At 38.0% G+C, this 17,981-nt stretch overlaps 2 protein-coding genes across 5 annotated transcripts in view; one reads left to right on the top strand and one right to left on the bottom strand.

The window, feature by feature from the left end:
- Nucleotides 1–1,099: 1,099 nt before the first annotated feature.
- LOC308411175 (uncharacterized protein) lies at nt 1,100–11,516 on the top strand. Its single transcript, XM_080904959.1, has 2 exons — nt 1,100–2,334; nt 5,294–11,516. The coding sequence occupies exon 2, from the start codon at nt 7,557–7,559 to the stop codon at nt 8,301–8,303; it is 747 nt and encodes a 248-aa protein (XP_080761085.1). The 5' UTR covers nt 1,100–2,334; nt 5,294–7,556; the 3' UTR covers nt 8,304–11,516.
- A 393-nt stretch (nt 11,517–11,909) lies between these two features.
- Nucleotides 11,910–17,981, bottom strand: part of LOC308411152 (nuclear GTPase SLIP-GC-like) — a 31,670-nt gene continuing 25,598 nt past the window's right edge. For 2 of the 4 annotated variants that reach the window (XM_080904920.1, XM_080904921.1), the window contains 12 exons: nt 17,482–17,575; nt 17,310–17,397; nt 17,072–17,193; nt 16,687–16,863; nt 16,447–16,595; nt 16,232–16,349; nt 16,014–16,122; nt 15,799–15,929; nt 15,428–15,515; nt 15,293–15,337; nt 12,237–12,357; nt 12,000–12,139 (listed from right to left, as the gene is read on the bottom strand). In XM_080904920.1, the coding sequence (XP_080761046.1) occupies nt 12,121–12,139; nt 12,237–12,357; nt 15,293–15,337; nt 15,428–15,515; nt 15,799–15,929; nt 16,014–16,122; nt 16,232–16,349; nt 16,447–16,595; nt 16,687–16,863; nt 17,072–17,193; nt 17,310–17,397; nt 17,482–17,575 (1,261 nt within the window). In that variant the 3' untranslated portion in view covers nt 12,000–12,120. Of the gene's footprint in view, nt 12,140–12,236; nt 12,358–15,250; nt 15,338–15,427; nt 15,516–15,798; nt 15,930–16,013; nt 16,123–16,231; nt 16,350–16,446; nt 16,596–16,686; nt 16,864–17,071; nt 17,194–17,309; nt 17,398–17,481; nt 17,576–17,981 lie in introns of all 4 variants that reach the window. The other 2 variants (XM_080904922.1, XM_080904923.1) reach the window with 2 other exon arrangements.

The following is a 17,981-nucleotide window of genomic DNA, read 5'->3' as shown; positions in this document are numbered from 1 at the left end:
ATAAAAGGTGAATCAAATGGACCATTATGGCAAGGCTGGGATGGTCAATTTGGTAAAGTAAATCCGTTGGGCATCTTTCTTTGCCTTTAGACAATAATTCTGATGGCAAAAGAGCCAAACGGGACAGGCAAAAAAAAAAAAAAAAAAAAAAAAAAAAAAAAGAAGATGTAAGTACAACTCCTCTGGTTTGATATGCAAAACAAATTATTGCGCTAGCTTACACGGTTCAGGTTCTACAGGGATTTAAAGGGTTAACAATAACAATGTATTGAATAATGACTTTAAAAAATAATATAAAATAGTGTGCAAATACTGATAACAGTGCAAATGTTTGCAATATAAAAAATAAATGAAAAATGTAAACATCTATGTTTAGTGAACTTTGCAGTGTTGCTCTGTGGTTCAGTTACGACACTGTAGCAAAGTGTACACACTATGTCTACTTGATCCACGTCAAGTAGAACCCATAATGTTTCCACACCACTGAAGTTTTGTTTTTTTTTACCTCTCTTTTCAACCAACGGCAGTCCCTCTCCTCCCCAAATAACTTCTGCTTCAGGATAGGTAATTGTAATAATAATAAAGACACAAATCTGTTTCAAAAATCCAGTAGTTTAAATTTGTTTTATGTATGCCTTTGCAATAGAGACTATAGCTTGGTTATCAAGCAGGGTTATAGTTGTTATAGTTACAGTTGCGGCGTATGTTTGGTAGCAGTTTACTACCACAAATACACTGTGCTAGGGTACCAATAAACCTGCTGCGGTTGTACTTTGACCTACATAACCAACCTGGTTTACGCTTGTACTACAATATAAGGTAGTCTAAGGTAGTGATCAACATTGTGGCCAGCGCTTACAACTGTATGGGCTGCGTTGACAGCAATGTGTAGTTACCTTTCTAGGCAGGCGTTCATCTTGTTTTGGTTCTGGCATATGTGAAAACGAAGTACTGACTACTGGTACTTTTTGGTGTGGGTGATATAAAGCAAAAGAAAGAAAACCAAAAAAGTGCCATCTACATCGAAAAAAAAAAAAAAAAAAAAAAAAGCATGCACTTCTAGAAGGGAAGACGAGGCCGGTGTCCCTCTCCAAATCTTCACCCCTTTGTTAGTTACAGCCAGCTTTATAGAAGCGACCCCATCATAAACCCCCCCCACGGTGTGCTGCAAACTCTGTGTCTGTGTCTATGTGCACGAGCACATGAATGCCTACATGTGCACGTTCCCACGTGTCTATGTGAGTGCTCGTGTGTGACTGTGTATGCATACCTGTGTGTATGTGTGAGTGCACATGAGTGAGTGTGCGTGTGGATGTGTGTGCGTGACAATTAAAATACTGTGGGTGTAGGTAACTCCCTGGAGGTCATAAAACCCATCTCCCTTCCAAACCACAGTTATCCAGTTACAAATGTTGAGACCCCCACCCTAAAACATCCTCTGGGGAATTTCCACTCAGTGGGGGAGAGGCCTCCTACAATCTACTCCTAAGTTCACGACACAGTGAGGCCTTTATTACTTTAAGGGCAGTATCAATGTCTCTACAATAGTTCTACATTCTATGATAACACGTTTCTAAACTCCAAAATAAGCTAAACACTCCTACAAGACCCAGGATCGTGACACATTCTTGAATTTGGCTGGGCACTGCTCTTGTGGCGACCTGCAGCAGGTGTTTACTGCCGGTTTCTTTCTCTTTTTCTTTTTCTTTCTCTTTTTCTTTTTAACTTTGTTTTAACTCTGTTCTTAACCGTGGTTTTAACTTTTTATGAGGTTTTTTGCCGAGATGGAGATCTTCTACACCTTAGTTTTATTAGTAAGTAAAGTAAGTAAAATTTATTTATATAGCACTTTTTAAGACAAAAACGCTGTTACAAAGTGCTTCACATGAAAACATGTCAAACAATTGTTGTTGGCGATATTCACCTGGAGTCATTCACTCTCACTGACAATCACTTATACACGTGAGGAACTACTTGGATTACGGTGGTCCTGTTTATTCTATGTAGGACTCTTCTAATGCTCGGACAGATGTGATTCTTGGTGAGGATTTATTTGCCCGGTCAAAGACTAATTTGGAAAGCCCCACCACTTGAGAAAACGCGGAAAGAAAGGCAGCGTGCGTCAGCGTGTAAGAAAACTTCGGAGGAAGAATAATGTTCCTCTGTCTTCTATGATTCTGGCCAATGTCCAATCTCTTAGGAGCAAAACAGGGAGGCTTGTCTGATGGCGCTTACCGAGACGTGGCTGACACTTCACTGCAAATCAGCGGCTTTGGGACCCCTGTCAGATTGGATCGGAACTGTGGAGTAACACGCAAATCTCACGGAGGAGGGGTATGTTTGTATATCAACCAGGGCTGGTGTAATAACTTTACTGTGCGGGAGCGGTTGTGCCTTCCTGACATCAAGCTCCTTTCAGTATCTGTCAGGCCTTTTTACTTACCGAGGGAGTTCCCTCAAATTTTTGTCACTGTTGTTTACATTCATTGCCATTTTTAAAGTGGTACACAATCTGCAGACTCGCTCTCTGGATGCTCCTAATTTTATTCTTGGTGATTTTAACAATTGTAATCTTAAGAAATCACTGAACAATTTCTTTCAATATGTCACTTGTCCTATAAGGCTGGATTTGTGTTATGGACCAATTAAGGGGGCATATAAGTCTGTGGCCGGACCTGCGCTAGGTTCTTTGGATCACAATGTTATTCATCTCCTCCCTGCTTACAGATCTGTGATTAGGAGGGAGAAGGCCTGTGTGAAGCGGACTAATGTCTGGACAAAAGACAGTTGTGTTGCCCTTTAGGGGTGTTTTAATTGCACTGACTGGTCCTTGTTTTAAGAGAGCACTTCTGATTTGGATGAACTCAGTGATGTGGTGTGTAGCTACATCTCTTTTTGCAAAGACTCTGTGATTCCAGTCAGAGAATTTAAGACTTTCCCTAATAACAAACCGTGGCTCCCTAAAGATATTAAGGATCTGATTCTTAAAATGGAAAATTGCTTTTAACAAGGGAGACATTCCCACTGTGAGAATATTGAGGAAGGAGGTGAGGGCTGCAATAAAGATTGCCAGGATGAGGTATAGAAATAAGATTGAGGCAGAACTCAGCAGTAACAACCTCAAAAGAGCTTGGCTTTGTATGAAAACAATGGCAGGGCTACAGACGAAAGGTAAAAGTAATATTACCTTAGAGGGGTTTACCTCTGACAAAAATCTGGCAGACAGTCTTAACAGTTTTTACCTTCCTTTTGAGAATTTTGACTGTTCTAGGCAGACCAGCACACTGAGGGAAAAGACTATCACTCCCCCATCATTTTGTATTGATGAGAGGGGGGTAGCTAATCTTTTTAGACACACTAAAAGCAAGAGTCCTGGACCTGACAACATCTGTGGACAATTACTGAGAACTTGTGCTGATCAGCTGAGTGGGATTTTTCACCATATCTTCTCACTTTCTTTAGAGCTACAGACAGTATCTAAGATTTGGAAACATACTATCATTGTTCCTGTTGCTAAGGGCAGTTCTCCTAAGGTACTGAATGATTTTAGGCCTGTGGCTCTGACTTCTTTAGTGATGAAGTCATTTGAGAAGATAATTAAGGAGATCTTAATGCATGTTGAACACCATCTTGACCCCTTCTAGTTCGCCTATAGAGCAGGGAGAGGTGTGGAGGATGCTGTTGTCACACTCCTGCATCTCTTGTATAAGCATCTTGAGGCCCCCCACACCCATGCAAAATTATTATTTGCTGACTTTTCATCGACATTCAATACAATTCAACCCTTCTTACTTGCTGACAAGCTTTACAATCATTTCAAGCTTGACACTACTCTGGTCGGCTGGGTGACAGACTTTCTGACTAATAGGTCACAATGCGTGAGGGTGAATCAGGTATTTTCTGATGTGCTCTCCTCCTCTACTGGATCACCCCAGGGTTGCTGCCTCTCTCCCCTTCTGTTCATTCTGTACACAAATGAGTGTCGCAGCAATTTCTCGAACAGACATATCCTGAAGTTTGCTGACGACACAGTGATCGTCAGTCTTCTAGTGGGGGACGAGTCAGGCCATGGACAGGTTGTAGATGATTTTATGATTTGGTGTGATGAGTACTTCCTTTCACTTAATGTGTCAAAAACTAAAGACATGATTATTGATTTTAGGAAGTCCTCTTATAGCTCATCACCTACTGTCATTAAAACTGCCGATATTGGGATAGTTGAGAGTTATAAATATCTAGGTGTGGTACTTGACCATAAACTGTGTTTTGAATCTCATGCTGATGCCACTACTAAAAAAGTTCAACAAAGACTGTTCTTTTTAAGGAAAATTAGATCTTTTAATGTCTCATTTGAGATGTTGTCTTTGTTTTATAGAAGTTTTATTGAATCTGTGATGTCTTTTTGTATTGCTGCCTGGTTTGGTAACCTGACGATGAAGGCTCATTCTATTATTAATTGTTTGAACCATCCACTTCACAGTGAGTTTGAGTTGTTGCCTTCCGGCCGCCGTTTTAGAGTACCTGTGAGGAAGACTAAAAGACTTTTGTTTTTGTTTTTAACTGAATTATTTTGCACTTAGTTGAAGTTAATAAGGTCACTTTTTAGTTTACCTCTCCGACTTCCGAACACTGCATTTGGGTCCAACTCCTGCCTAGTGATGTGCAAATGAAACAATGAACCCTCTACTGAACCACTTCATCAGTCCTGTTGAAAATTGGTTCATTCATTCAAAGCTTTGTTTCAGTGACATCTAGTGGTGAAATAGGAGACAACACATATAGTCTCAATTTTCATGTGCTGATTGTATCGAAGTTTTGTGTGAATGATATAAATACAATTTTGTAATGATGGATTGATTGGTCAGTTGATTCTGTAAATTATGTAATGTAGCAGGTAGATGAAGGTATCCTAGGGGAAACAGGATGTGTTAGGATGGTAGGGCGTGCTTGAGAAACTAGGGATGTCTGTGATCAAATGGAGGTTAGAGAAGTTCAGTTGTTTTTGTTTCTTCGTATGAAGAATAAAGTATGCAGATGGTGAAGCATAAGATCTTTAGTCTCTATAGTTTTAGTGCCAATGAAAAAAGTTATGCTTTTGTCAACATGTTGATGACAGTAAAGGTAAGTGGAGAGATTAAACAAGATATCATAAATAATTTTTATTTAAATAAAGCATTTTGGAACTGTGGCACAATATTTGTATGGAAACTATCAGTATTTCACAAACTGTGAGTAAACATCATGAAGGCCTGTGCCTTGTCTGAATGATTATTTGGTATTTGTTTTCACGCAGGAGCCAAACATTTTTCCTCAACATTTGGAATCTGCTTCAGCGTCTGACAAAACAGATGGCAAAGACACGGTAAGAAATGAAGTCAGAAAAGATACCTTTAAACTGGTTGAAAATTCAGTGATTTACAATGATTTTATCTGCAAACAAACATTTTGTCTTCATAAAGCTGCATTAAGAGGAGCAATAAATAATGAAGCTAAAAAATGCAAACAGCTTCAAATTTGTTTGAATATGCATATCTGAAATGCACCTTCATCAATTGAATATGAAATATTAAGAGTATAGGTAGGCCTGGCTGATGTTTTGGCCTTGTTTTACATGCAGGACCACAACATTTTTCCATTTTATTTGGAGTTTGTTTCAACAATTGACAACACAAGATGAAGGAATATTGATGTTTCTTCTCAAATTGTTTTGTTATACTAATATTATTTGTGTATAGAAAACATGTCTGTTTATCTTTTCAGAGTAATGAGCCAATTTGCTCCAGGGCAACAGTAGCTCGAGGACAAAGTCCAACCACATTTACTGTCAGGTGTGTAAAATCTTCATGGGAAACAATCCTGATTCTTGTTGTTCTCACTGTGCCTCAGTGTTCAGCAAAGCAAGTATCATTCAAAATGGAAACTTCTTTCTGTACTCATCCCTGAAAGATCTCCTGAAAGGTATCCTTGAGAACCACAGCACTGAGTTGTTACCTAAAACAGTTAAAGATGAGCATGATAACATTAAAGATGTGATGGATGGGATGATGTACCAGAATCTCCTTAGAAAATTAATCCCAGATAATCAATTTCAGTGGAGAGACAGCAGAGGCACTCTTCATTCATCAAAAGTCTTCTGCTTGGTTTGCTCCTCTGACGCTGTGGCGAGGCCACTTCTCCGGAATTGCAAACAATTCAATGGAGAATATGGTTGTGACTGGTGTTTACACCCTGGCACAGTGGTAACAAAAGGCTCAGGATCTGTGAGAACAAACCGATATGATGAAACTAAACAAGCATCAAGATCAAAAATTATGTTTGTTGAAAATGCAAGAGAGGCTGAAAGCTCCCATGAAAACACCTCAGAGTATGGAGTAAAAGGAATGTCCTTACTTTCCAGACTTCCTTTGTTTGACATTGTGTTTGGATTTGTACCAGAATATATGCACTCAGTTTTAGTTGGTGTGACTAAGCAACTTATTGGATTGTGGCTGAACTCAGAGAACTCCAAGAAAGACTGGTATGTAGGTCAACAGATTTCACAAATGGACTCTTATCTCCGAATGTTAAAGCCTCCATCAGAGGAACAGCGCAAATTTAAGGGCCCTACTTAGCAACATAAACTACAACCTTAAAAAAATTTAAGACAAGTTTCTCAGTTGGCAGTGCCTGCCAAGCCACCTTCGTTGCTTTGTTTATGACCCCAATCCAGGTTTTGGGTTGGGGAATTTCACCAGTAAATGAAACCACTGATTGTTACAATCTGCTTGGAAATTCACTCCATCTGCATATCACAGGATCCATAAAACTAGCAATAGAAAAGCTTTTAAATCGATTGGTTTCATTCAGATCAGTGGAAGCCTTTGACAGCTTCATCAACAGAAATACTGTTTTCTCTGTAAACCATGAAGAGGCAGACAGAACAGACTGTGTCATAAAACTCAAGAATGGCTGCTATGGAGAAATACAGTTCATCGTCAGGTTTAAAGAGAACTGTGTTTGCACATCCAACTGTGTGTGCTCGGCTATTTCAGTCATTGTGGTCCAGCTGTTTTATATCAAACGTGATGCAGAGGACAGCAGGATGATTCCTGACAGTGCATCAAGGAATATCTTTGTGGAAGTGGAAAGGACAACTCAGCTCAAAGCCTTCTTCTTGAGGGATGTTAGGTGTAAATGCATGGATGTGAATGGTTGGCTTTTTAAACAGTTTGGAGTCATTTTATTCAGTGTGTGAATGTGTGTGTGAATGGGTGGATGACTGGATGTGTAAAGCGCTTTGGGGTCCTTAGGGACTAGTAAAAGCGCTATACAAATACAGGTCATTTACCATTTACCATTTTGGTGTGACAGTGTGGACATAATGTAATCAGTGCAATGTAGGATTATATCACTAATTACCATATGTGCCTGTAGGAAACAGACCTAGATTATTAGTAAACAGGCACAAGCTTGCCTTTCCCAACTTTGCATTCACTAAGTAATTTTCATACATGTCAGTTTACCTCTATTCAAAATGAAATGCAAATTATTGTGACATATAAACATTTTGTGCATTCATGCTAAAAATCCAGGGCGAGTGGATAAATGTGGTTTATTGTATCCTGATACAGATTACTATTACTGAGATAAAAACTTCATATCACCTCATAATTAGTGTTAGACCTGCTGATGGTTCTAACACCATCATTAAGTTTGCAGATGACACCATGGTGATTGGCCTCATCAGTGACAACGATGAGGCCGACTACAGGGAGGAGGTGGATCGTCTGGCTGAGTGGTGCGACACAAACAACCTGCTGCTTAACACCGAGAAGACTAAGGAGCTCATCGTGGACTACAGGGGGAATGCTGACCCACATCCACCCATCCACATTAAGGGGACGGCTGTGGAGCGTGTGAGCAGCTTCAAGTTCCTGGGAGTCCACATCTCCAAGGATCTCATCTGGACGACCAACTGCTCCAAGCTGGTCAAGAAGGCTCACCAGCGCCTCTTCTTCTTGAGGACTCTGAGGAAGAACCACCTGTCCTCAGACATCCTGGTGAACTTCTATCGCTGCACCATCGAGAGCATCCTGACCAACTGTCTGGTACGGGAACTGCTCTGCCTCGGACCGGAAGGCGTTGCAGAGGGTCGTGAAAACTGTCCAGCGCATCGCCAGAGCACCACTTCCTGCCATAAAAGACATCTACAGGAAGCGGTGTCTGAAAAGGGCTGGGGAAATCATCAAAGACCCCAGTCACCCATCACATGGACTCTTCACCCTCCTGCCCTCTGGGAGGCGCTACAGGAGCCTCCGGACTAAGACCACCATGTACCAGAACAGCTTCTTCCCCACAGCTATCAGACTCCTGAACTCTGCCTCCTGACATCTGACCCACGTTAAACTCATGGACTGAACATACACACACCCACAACCACCTACACACACAATGGACAACTGTACCCTCAAACACACAATAATAACATGGACTGAACCACCACTCACAACCACTAGCACTTTATATAGTCTCTGTAGAAATTATCCACATATGTCACTTATCTTAACTGCACTACTGTATAGCTCTGTGTAAATAATCATTCTGTACATACGATAATTTTTAATCCTACAACTGTTTATAACCTGCATAGTTCACATTTCTGTATAACTGTATATCTCAGATTCTTGTATAGTTTTTTTATTTCATATTCTGTATAGTTTTTTTTCATATTTATATCCTGTTCATAGCCTGTGCATACTTATAGTTATAGAATATTCATAAGTTATGAATCACAACATACTTCATACCGTGTACATTATAACATAATAGACCCATTTCTGTAATATACTTACATATCTATATTATTGCTAATATATATTGTAATATATCTATATCATGGCTAAAGCACTTCTGGATGGATGCAAACTGCATTTCGTTGCCCTGTACCTGTGACATGTGCAATGACAATAAAGTTGAATTCTATTGAATTCTATTCTATTCTATAATATTGTCTAATGGCTGATGAGACTAATAAATGAGACTTATTCTACTTAATGTTGGAATTTGACAAGCCCGTTGAATATAATACAGATTGGTTTGCTCAAGAATGTTTGTATCCTGCCAAGTAAAAAATGATTAAAATTAAATTCTTATTACTTTAAATATGACTGAAAAAAATTGGTTGGCATGCTTATTCACTCTGGATTTGTGGTGGTATTCAGAGTAAATTCAAATAATTTCCAAAAAAGATGTGTAAATACAGTAAATGATTTTTATCTATTTTTGAAAAATAAACACCACTGTTAATATGTGGCTTTATTACCTTACCAAACGCCAGAATTAAATATCTAAGTAGGATCCTTGTTTGAAACCATGTTGAACTTGTTTACTGGTTCATGAAACATCGGTAAAGCAAACAACAGAAAAGACGCTCATATATAGACTTATGGCTTAAGTTGACTTAGTTTAACAGTATCATGAATTAAATTCCATAAAATTTAAATCATGTCAGTCTCTGTGTCTCTTTGGTTGACCTAGTTTCAGGCCAAATATTGTTTTTGCTTTTGTCTCTCTCTCTCTGTATCTGTATCTATAAAATGTCTTATATTATTTTTCATTCTATTTTATTTCTTGGTCTTATTAATTTATTTTTTGAGTCATTTCTGAAACAAAGTCCATACTGAATGCCTGTGCATCTGTGGTCGTGTGAAGCACATTAATGTGAAAGAATTAATGTAAAGAGCATGAAGAGAGCATGAGAAAATGACTTCAGGAAATGGTTGTGTTATAAAAGGACTTAAAAACATTACTTCAGTTATAGTACACCAACATGTCTTATACATTAGCACTAAGGAAACACTGAATGACCTGGTGGTTTTTGTCCATAAGACTACTCATCTAAGATTACCACAAAATTATTATTATGTGCTTGATGTGCCTCACCTTTGGCCCTGGCTCCTCCCCTCTGACTGCACTAGGACAAATTGCCACCTGATAAAATAACACATTGATTCGTGCCATATAAAAAGTGAGACATGTCAATTCAGATTCTTTGTCAAATATACACTAATGAATCAATTTACATCAGCAGCCTAACAATTGTCATGATAATAAATACTAGTTAATCTATAGCACCAAACCATCAGCCAGTCACCTGTGACCTCGCCTCTTCACCTCTGTCCGAGCTACAACATGGCAGAACTGCCTCTGTCACCTGATGAATAACAGTGAGACATTCCAAATACATGCAGTCACACATGTGCTTCAAATACAGTAATGAACCAACAAGTCATCATCCAACTTCACCTGTGATCTTGTATCAACATTACTCTCTGAGCTTTGTGTTGGTTCTTCTGTCACCTGACAAATAGGACATACATCACAATAATAATAAAATGTGTAGCTTCAGTGTTTCTGTCAATTTGTGCAGATCTTGACTCATCAGTAATGTTTGTAGGGTGAGTGCATTTTTAAAACAATTTGTGCAAACTGCACTACAAGGTGGAATATTTGCAAAATCATGACTACCTCATGACATTTTGTCTCAAAAATGAACCCTATGAATATGTCAGTACCATTAGGATGAAATTATTGTGTCACCAATATTTTAACGTTAGACATAACTTTAACAGCCTCTGTAAACTAATATCCTGGTTTGCTCGAGGCTGCCGTTTTCTCTGACAGTTTCAATCAAAATTAGATATGTTATTCTTGGAGACTGAGATAACTAATAGTGCTGCCTGTTGTGCAGTTAGTTTCCAAAACACGTTATTCATAGTTACATACAATTTTAGACTGATGTGGGCCAAACGCCTAGCATAGCCTGTAACGTTATTATGACGCACACATTTTATGAGTAAACTTGACTTTAAGTGACTTACAGGTTTCTTTGAAAAATACTTTCTTATATCCAGGTTCTTCCTTTTTGCTTTTTGTGTTTTCTTTTACTTTTTTTGCTTTACTTTTTAACAGAGGAGTGAAACGATGTTGGGTGATGAACACTTTTAAAAAAAATAATTATTAATACCATCTTTAATCCTCAAAAGTATTAATAAAAATAGAAATTGCCACTCTGTTCTGTCACAGTCATCAGCCCAGCCACAACCATCCCACAATAGATAAATGCAACTGTTATGTTTGACTTGCTGAATTATGGTGTATAGGTAGTAGATTCACTGACAGTTAGAAGGAAAAAGAATTTATAAATCTTGGCTGAAAATTGTTGCTTAATCAGTGTTTGTGTTTTTAGAATGGCGTATTTAACATGCTCAAATGTTGTATCGCTACATAAAATAATTGTGGTTCACACAAACATGCCTTCTTTTCCTCCCTGTGCTATTCATTTTACTGTTAGTGTATTTAGATTGTAAAACACAAAAAGGGACAGCATATGAAAACATACATTTGTGGGGCCACATAAAAATATCTGCAGTTTGTGATGTGATTATAGAACTAAAACAAATGATTTTCCTTCCATATTCAAAGTGCCAAAGAGAATGAGATCCCTCGGTTCATCTCTAAAAGTGGAGTAAAAGGACTTAGCATCCAGCCTTTTTATGGGAATCGTGATGCAGAGTGATAAAACTGAGTTTACTTAGATGTTATTTTGCTAACGGTTAATTGTGTTTAAATTTAATCAACATGATGAAATAGAAAGTGTAGTTTGGATAATGAAATTATTTTCATACCTGACTTTTTCACCCAGATTCCACGAGTGTTTTTGACTACGCTGCTCATCCTTGTGTTTCTGCGTGAGATTGTGGAAGTCTGAGAGATGTGAGAATCTCTGAGTTTCCCATGTATGATTAAGAAAGAAGTTATATTAAGTGTGTTGTGATTAGTAAATGCAGAAGATTCATGTGTAATGAATAGAATATATGTGATTATACATGAAGTGTATGAAGGAAAGTATATTCACATGCGAGAGAAACAACAGGATGGGATGCCCATCTTCCCCCCTTCTTCCTCTTACCACACTTGGTAAGATGCGATGAAAGCAGTGCGTTTATTTACAGTGAAGAGATGTTACATAACAATACATTCCAGTGCGTTCCGTCGACTCCCGTGCAGTGTCTTCTCCCAAAATGTCCGTGTTAGTGCTCTCCGCTCCCGTGTCTCTGCAGTCTCCGTGCTTGCTGTTCTCTACCGTTCCACGCTAGTCCTGGGGGGGAAATAATAGCGGCAGCCGTCAGGACACTTTATCAGCAGGCATATACACTCTGAACTTGTAACTCTAGGAAACTGACATGGAGTCTCACCTCCCTATACACACACAAGCATGAACATGCTTGGGAAAGGCAGCACAGTGCAGAAAAATATATAAAATGAGACCCCAACTGCTTGTGGACCCTGGGTCGCTCAGACCCAGGTCGATGACACCTGTAATATTGTAATATAACAAAAAAGGTTAAAAAAGGTTACTTTGGCTATAAAAGTTAACAGATCCTTGGGCCCTATTTTACAGGCCACTAAACTTTAACCCAGTTAGTTACTAGGTACACAGATTATAGAAGAGAGCTGCTGATAAGACATGTGACTGGAGGTTTGTAGATGACCTATAAGGCCACCCAGACAAGAACACCTTCAGAGGAAGCAGGATCCACAATCATTTGACTTGGTTTGTGGTTCAGTCTTTACAATTCATAGATAATTTTTTTGTATGTTACAAACTACTGTGGTGCTACAAAATACTTTTTGGCAGGTAGCTTATTTTTAGTGTCAGAAAAAACAAGATCAGGATTTGAAAAATCATGTTTCCATCTTACAGCTATAGAATCAATACAGAATAGAAACAACAGAAAACAATATGATATAATAGCTAAAGCAGAAGCAGAGACGTATTTTTTTGCTGCTGCTTTATTACTCATGACAACCAAATTAAACCATTGTATTACACTAAATAATATTTATGTTAGAAATGTAAGAACATGGTATACATAAGTCATGTGCTATAAAGGTCTCAAGAATAAAACTGACAAATGCATCATGAATATAAATGAATCATGACTAAAGACATTAAATTGTAATATTCAAATTTACTACAAGGGAAAGAAAATCTGCTATTGAAAGAAAAACATAAATTGAATCCTTAAACCTGAAAAGACAAGACAGGTATGCATCAACTCTTGTTGTGTTTCAGAAAAACTTGTGTTTTTTCCTCTCTCTGGACTTAACACTTTACTGAGGTTTGGATGTGACAAATAGCACTTCATTTGACAAACTGAAAGCATTCTGTGCCTACAGAATGTGCCTACAAAAACCCATTCTCTTGACGGGTTGCTGCCTTATCAACATTGAAGAATGGGTCAAATGCAGAGGACAAACTTCATTATACAGTTGTATAATGACAATAAGCCTTACAGATTCCCCAAATTTTCCTGTTTTTTAATTTATTTTTTTTTGAACAATTAACTTGTACTTAAATATTAAACAGCATTTATAGAAATACAATACTTTGACCTTTTATACTTGTGTTACTCTCCACCAACAGGTTAACTCACAGTTTTTCCCCCCCTCTGTAGAATGCTGCTGATGGTGACCTTGAAATCCCAATAGGAATCATCTTCAATGGTGAAAACGTTAGTCCAGAGCAAGAACTGAACCCCTCCCAGCTGGGGATCCTTCTAGAGGGCAATGTGGTAATGGATTCCATCTGCAGTCTTCCTTTGGCAATGTGTCTCCTGTTTGGACTGACTTATGCACTCCACTTGGAGTACCCAAAGTGCATGAAGAATACATTCCTGTTTATCCAGCAGATTATGCTGAATCTGGGACGAAACGATCCTCCTCCAAAACTCCAAAGGCTAAAAAATGAGCTTTCAATGTGTGCATAGATACATTGAATGTTCACTCTTCATTGAGCAGCTTTTTCTCAAGTTCAGGAAGTCATTATTGTGTTTGTAATTGTCTTTTTTTGTTTTTAGTGGATGGCAAAACCAGGGCTTAAAGGAGTAGTTCACTGATTTTACATACTGAGATATGTTCTTACCTTAGCTTTGAAGAGTTGATGCATACCTGTCTTGTCTTTGTGCGAGAGAAAGGCTCTCCCATATATTCCAACTACCTCCACTTTTTGCTCCTTTTAGAAGCTACCGAGCTCCTCCACGTTTTCCCTATTTATGTAAAATTACATGAAAAGTTACACTATCTAAGTTTAGTTTTACTAAATTTAACGTATAGATTTTTTAAGCCGATAAAAAGGGGCACTATATTACAAGCGCGCAGTAACCCTAGTGCACTCTGGAGCATAGACTGAGTTACTGGGGGGATGAAGAAGTGCTCCTACAGTGTTATTACACCTTGTAATATAGTACCCCTTCTTATCGGCTTAGAAAATCCACACGTTAAATTTAGTTAAACTAAACTTGGAGAGTGTCACTTTTCATGACTCGGCAGGGATAGCTCAGTAGGTAAAGTGGTCGCCCCATGATCGGAAGGTCGGCGGTTCGAATCCACTTAACGGCTACCCTGAGGTACCCCTGAGCAAGGTACCGTCCCTACACACTGCTCCCCGGGCGCCTGCTTAGTGGGCTGCCCACTGCTTCACTGAGTGAATGGGTCAAATGCAGAGAAAAACAAGTAATTTCCCCATGGGGATCAATAAAGTATCCATTATTATTATTATTATTATAAAAAGGGTAAAATAACACAAATTATAAGTGGTGATATTATTCAAATACTTCGTCTGTGCACAGCAATAACAAATTCGGCATGTTTACCTCAGCTGTCACAGTCTGATATGAGTCAATAAGTCACTTCTGTCCAAAGACAATATTCAGGGAAGTATATCCTGAATTTTTATGTTGGTAGTGCTTCTGTTTTCACCACTGTTAGCAGTTGTTTAGCAGCTCTAGTAGCTGCTAAACTTCTTTTAAAGTAGATGTAACATTGTGGTGTCATACTTTAACACTGCATAACATTACTTGGCACAATGCTAGCTAAGAACCAGCTGTTTTTTTTAGCTGAGATGATGAAAATACAAATGGACAGGTTAAATGGACATATGTAATTTAACCCTGCAGAACCCATGCGGTCAGAGCTGACCCCATTGGTTTTCTAGGGAAACCCTGGAGAACCCATGGGGTCAAATTCTCCAGGGTTAAAATGGTTATTTCTGATCTTAAATTATGGCACACTTATTGACACTAAACAGTAAAAATTTAAAAGTTACTGTATACTTAGGTGCTTAGGATTGTCATCAGATTTCACCCTTTTTCCTTTGAGAATTCACAGGAACTTTTAAAGTAACATGAAATAACATTTAAATATTTACCTGGCTACTGTGATGTTATGTCTCCCTCTTGACTGCCCTTACCTTCATTGTAATGTTGCTGGACAGTTTCAAGATGCTCTGAAACATCTGAAAAGCAAACAAATATATAAAAACATGGGCTTAGCATTGTTCAACATTTTACTAACGATTTACTTTCATAGCCTATATTTTCTTTACCTGGGAGACTCTCACTCAAAGCTGATGCCTTGAGTGAGAGTTTAATGGAGTGGTCCATGGTTTCCTTCAGTTCCTTACAGATGATCATCTAATTAAACATCAGAGCTTTTATTACTTTTCACAGAGTCAAATATTGAGGTTTAAAACAACTGAAACACCTGAATTAATGGGTAGATGTTTGTTCTTGTGGCCAGTTCATATTTTAAGCTCTTCAGTTCAACTCATCATTGCAGACTAAATCTTTGTAATGCTGAAAAATACAAATATTAACAGCCATTCGCTAATCTTTAGAGAATGTTCAGACTGAGCAAAAGCACTCAAATGTAGAAAACCCCCAACATGGTCTCATTATAATTTGTAATGTGACAAACCATCAGTTCATTCATCTTCTTCATCATGGTCTTTTTTGCGTCCTCATACATGTTCCTATTTAAGGATACATGTGTCTCAATAGTCTTCCTCATTTTTTTCAGTGCATCAGTTCCAGAAATTTTTTGTGCGTCTACAAGAAAAGAATAAACTTTGTCAAAACATTTTTTATGTACAATTGTGATTTATTACAGTGACAAGCTGACAATCTTCTTACCTTCATAGCACTTTTTCATGTTTTTCTCAGTTGTCTCTGTTAGACTGTTGTAGATGATTTTCTTCTCTTTTAGGATCATTTTGTTGAGTTTTTCCTTAATTTTATCCTCCTTAAAAGCATCAAACATGGATAAGTTAAAATACAAAATGACAGTTTTTTCATTGTATTGGTAAATTCTGCTATAATAGACTGACAAACTGGATTGTTTCATGTCGTACCTCTGTCTGAAGAAATATCAGCTGCAGTTTGACATCTTGGTATTTTTGAATCAGCGAATTTGTGTCAAGTGAAAATCTACTGATGACTCCATTGAAAGATCCGCCTTTAACATCATTTCTGAAAAAATGTTTCATGATGGCAGTTTTGACAAGTTTGCTTTAATCATTTTAATTATAGTCTAATATGGTACAGTTTAATATTTGTTTATTCTTACGGGAAGGTCTTTCTGAATTTTTCATCAATGCTGTCAGTCAAGCATGAAGCTAATACTGTGTTGAGATTTATGTGTTCCCCTTTTTTTGTTTTGTGGATGCCGTCTTTTCTAACCACAGCCTGTAGTGTCTTAAAAAAACTAGGCTGTTTCTGTAACAGATCAGGAAAACAATTCTAAACACATGCTCATATAAAGTGCAAAATCTGTTGCTTTGATGTTAATTAAAATTCAGATACATACATCACGGTCCAAAAAAAATTTCAGTTTTTCTTCAGAGGTTTTGGAATTTTTAACCCCTTCTGTAAGACATTGTTCAAAATCCTTGATCGCTTCATCAACTGCTTTTTTCACTTGATCAAGTTGTTCTGTCATGTTTTTCTCGAGAACTTTACATACATCATCTGCTTTTCCAACACCCTGAAATTAAAAGAGTATATTTATTTTTTATTAAAGGAGTAATAACATAAATACAACTCTTTTTTTATTCATCATTTTGAAATGTTGTCACTCAGTGCCTGTCAAAAAATCTTGATAACTAAAATTTTGTTAGGTGTCAGATTTATGGAAACATTTGAAGTTTTAAATTTCAGTAAAATATTGTTCCACATAGATAACTTGACCTCACCTCTTTTCTGCACCTGGCACCTTCAATCAAAGACAGAATCCCATAAGCTCCACTCACGTAGTTTACTGTCTCAGAGTGACAGTCATTGAGATCTTGCAAAAATCCTTTAAGTTTTGGTATTTCTGTTGAGAAGAAATTTCAGTGCCACACTTTAACATTACACACTTTAATTCAAATTAAATAATTCTCTTTCAGTCAGAGCAAACTAAAACATCATGTGCATCAAGACTTCACCTACCAGTTTCTTCTGAACTTAGATGCTTCCCTTTTAGGAACTCTTTGGAGCTCACTGTGAACACTTTGAAACTGTCATCAGTGAAGTGTTTCTGGGGAAAAATGTGATTTAATTTTAAAGCATCCTTACAACTATGGAGAGTCTGTATTATTTTCTGTAAGCCTATAAAACTCACCTTAATCTTGGTTCGCTTGTTGAATTCTTTCCTTACTCCATCCTTGGCTTGAATGTTTCTTTTAACTATTCGATCATGGATATCAGCTGATGAACTACAAGAAATGTGCAAATATGTACTGTTACCATCATCACTATTATCATCACCATCATTAATCTGCGGCAGGCTGGGTGGTTTTGTTTTATTGTTGGCCTTTTTGGTGAAAATATGGGAATCTCCCTTCTGACCAAGCTGAGCTTTCCCTGACTGTTGCACATCTGTAACTCATTGTTAACATGTAGATTGTATTTAAAAACTGGCTGTGAATCCGGCTATAGAGCCACCTGCCATTGCACTCAACCACAGGCTCTTCTGTCCTGATTGGATCTTCACCCCCCCTTCCCACAGACAAGACAATCGATAATCCAGTTGTGTGGCACACGGTGAGAGTGTGGGCTCAGATGAGGAGGCATTTTGGATTAACAGGCTTCTCCATTCTGAGTTCAACTTTCTCTAACCCT

This window comes from Rhamphochromis sp. 'chilingali' (assembly GCF_963969265.1).
Source record: "Rhamphochromis sp. 'chilingali' genome assembly, chromosome: 15".
NCBI lineage: Eukaryota > Metazoa > Chordata > Actinopteri > Cichliformes > Cichlidae > Rhamphochromis > Rhamphochromis sp. 'chilingali'.
This window is presented reverse-complemented; position numbering and strand designations above follow the sequence as displayed.

Bases quoted from the DNA above. Each gene is read 5' to 3' on its own strand.
- LOC308411175 (XM_080904959.1), top strand. From the start codon at position 7,557: ATGCTAAAAATCCAGGGCGAGTGGATAAATGTGGTTTATTGTATCCTG.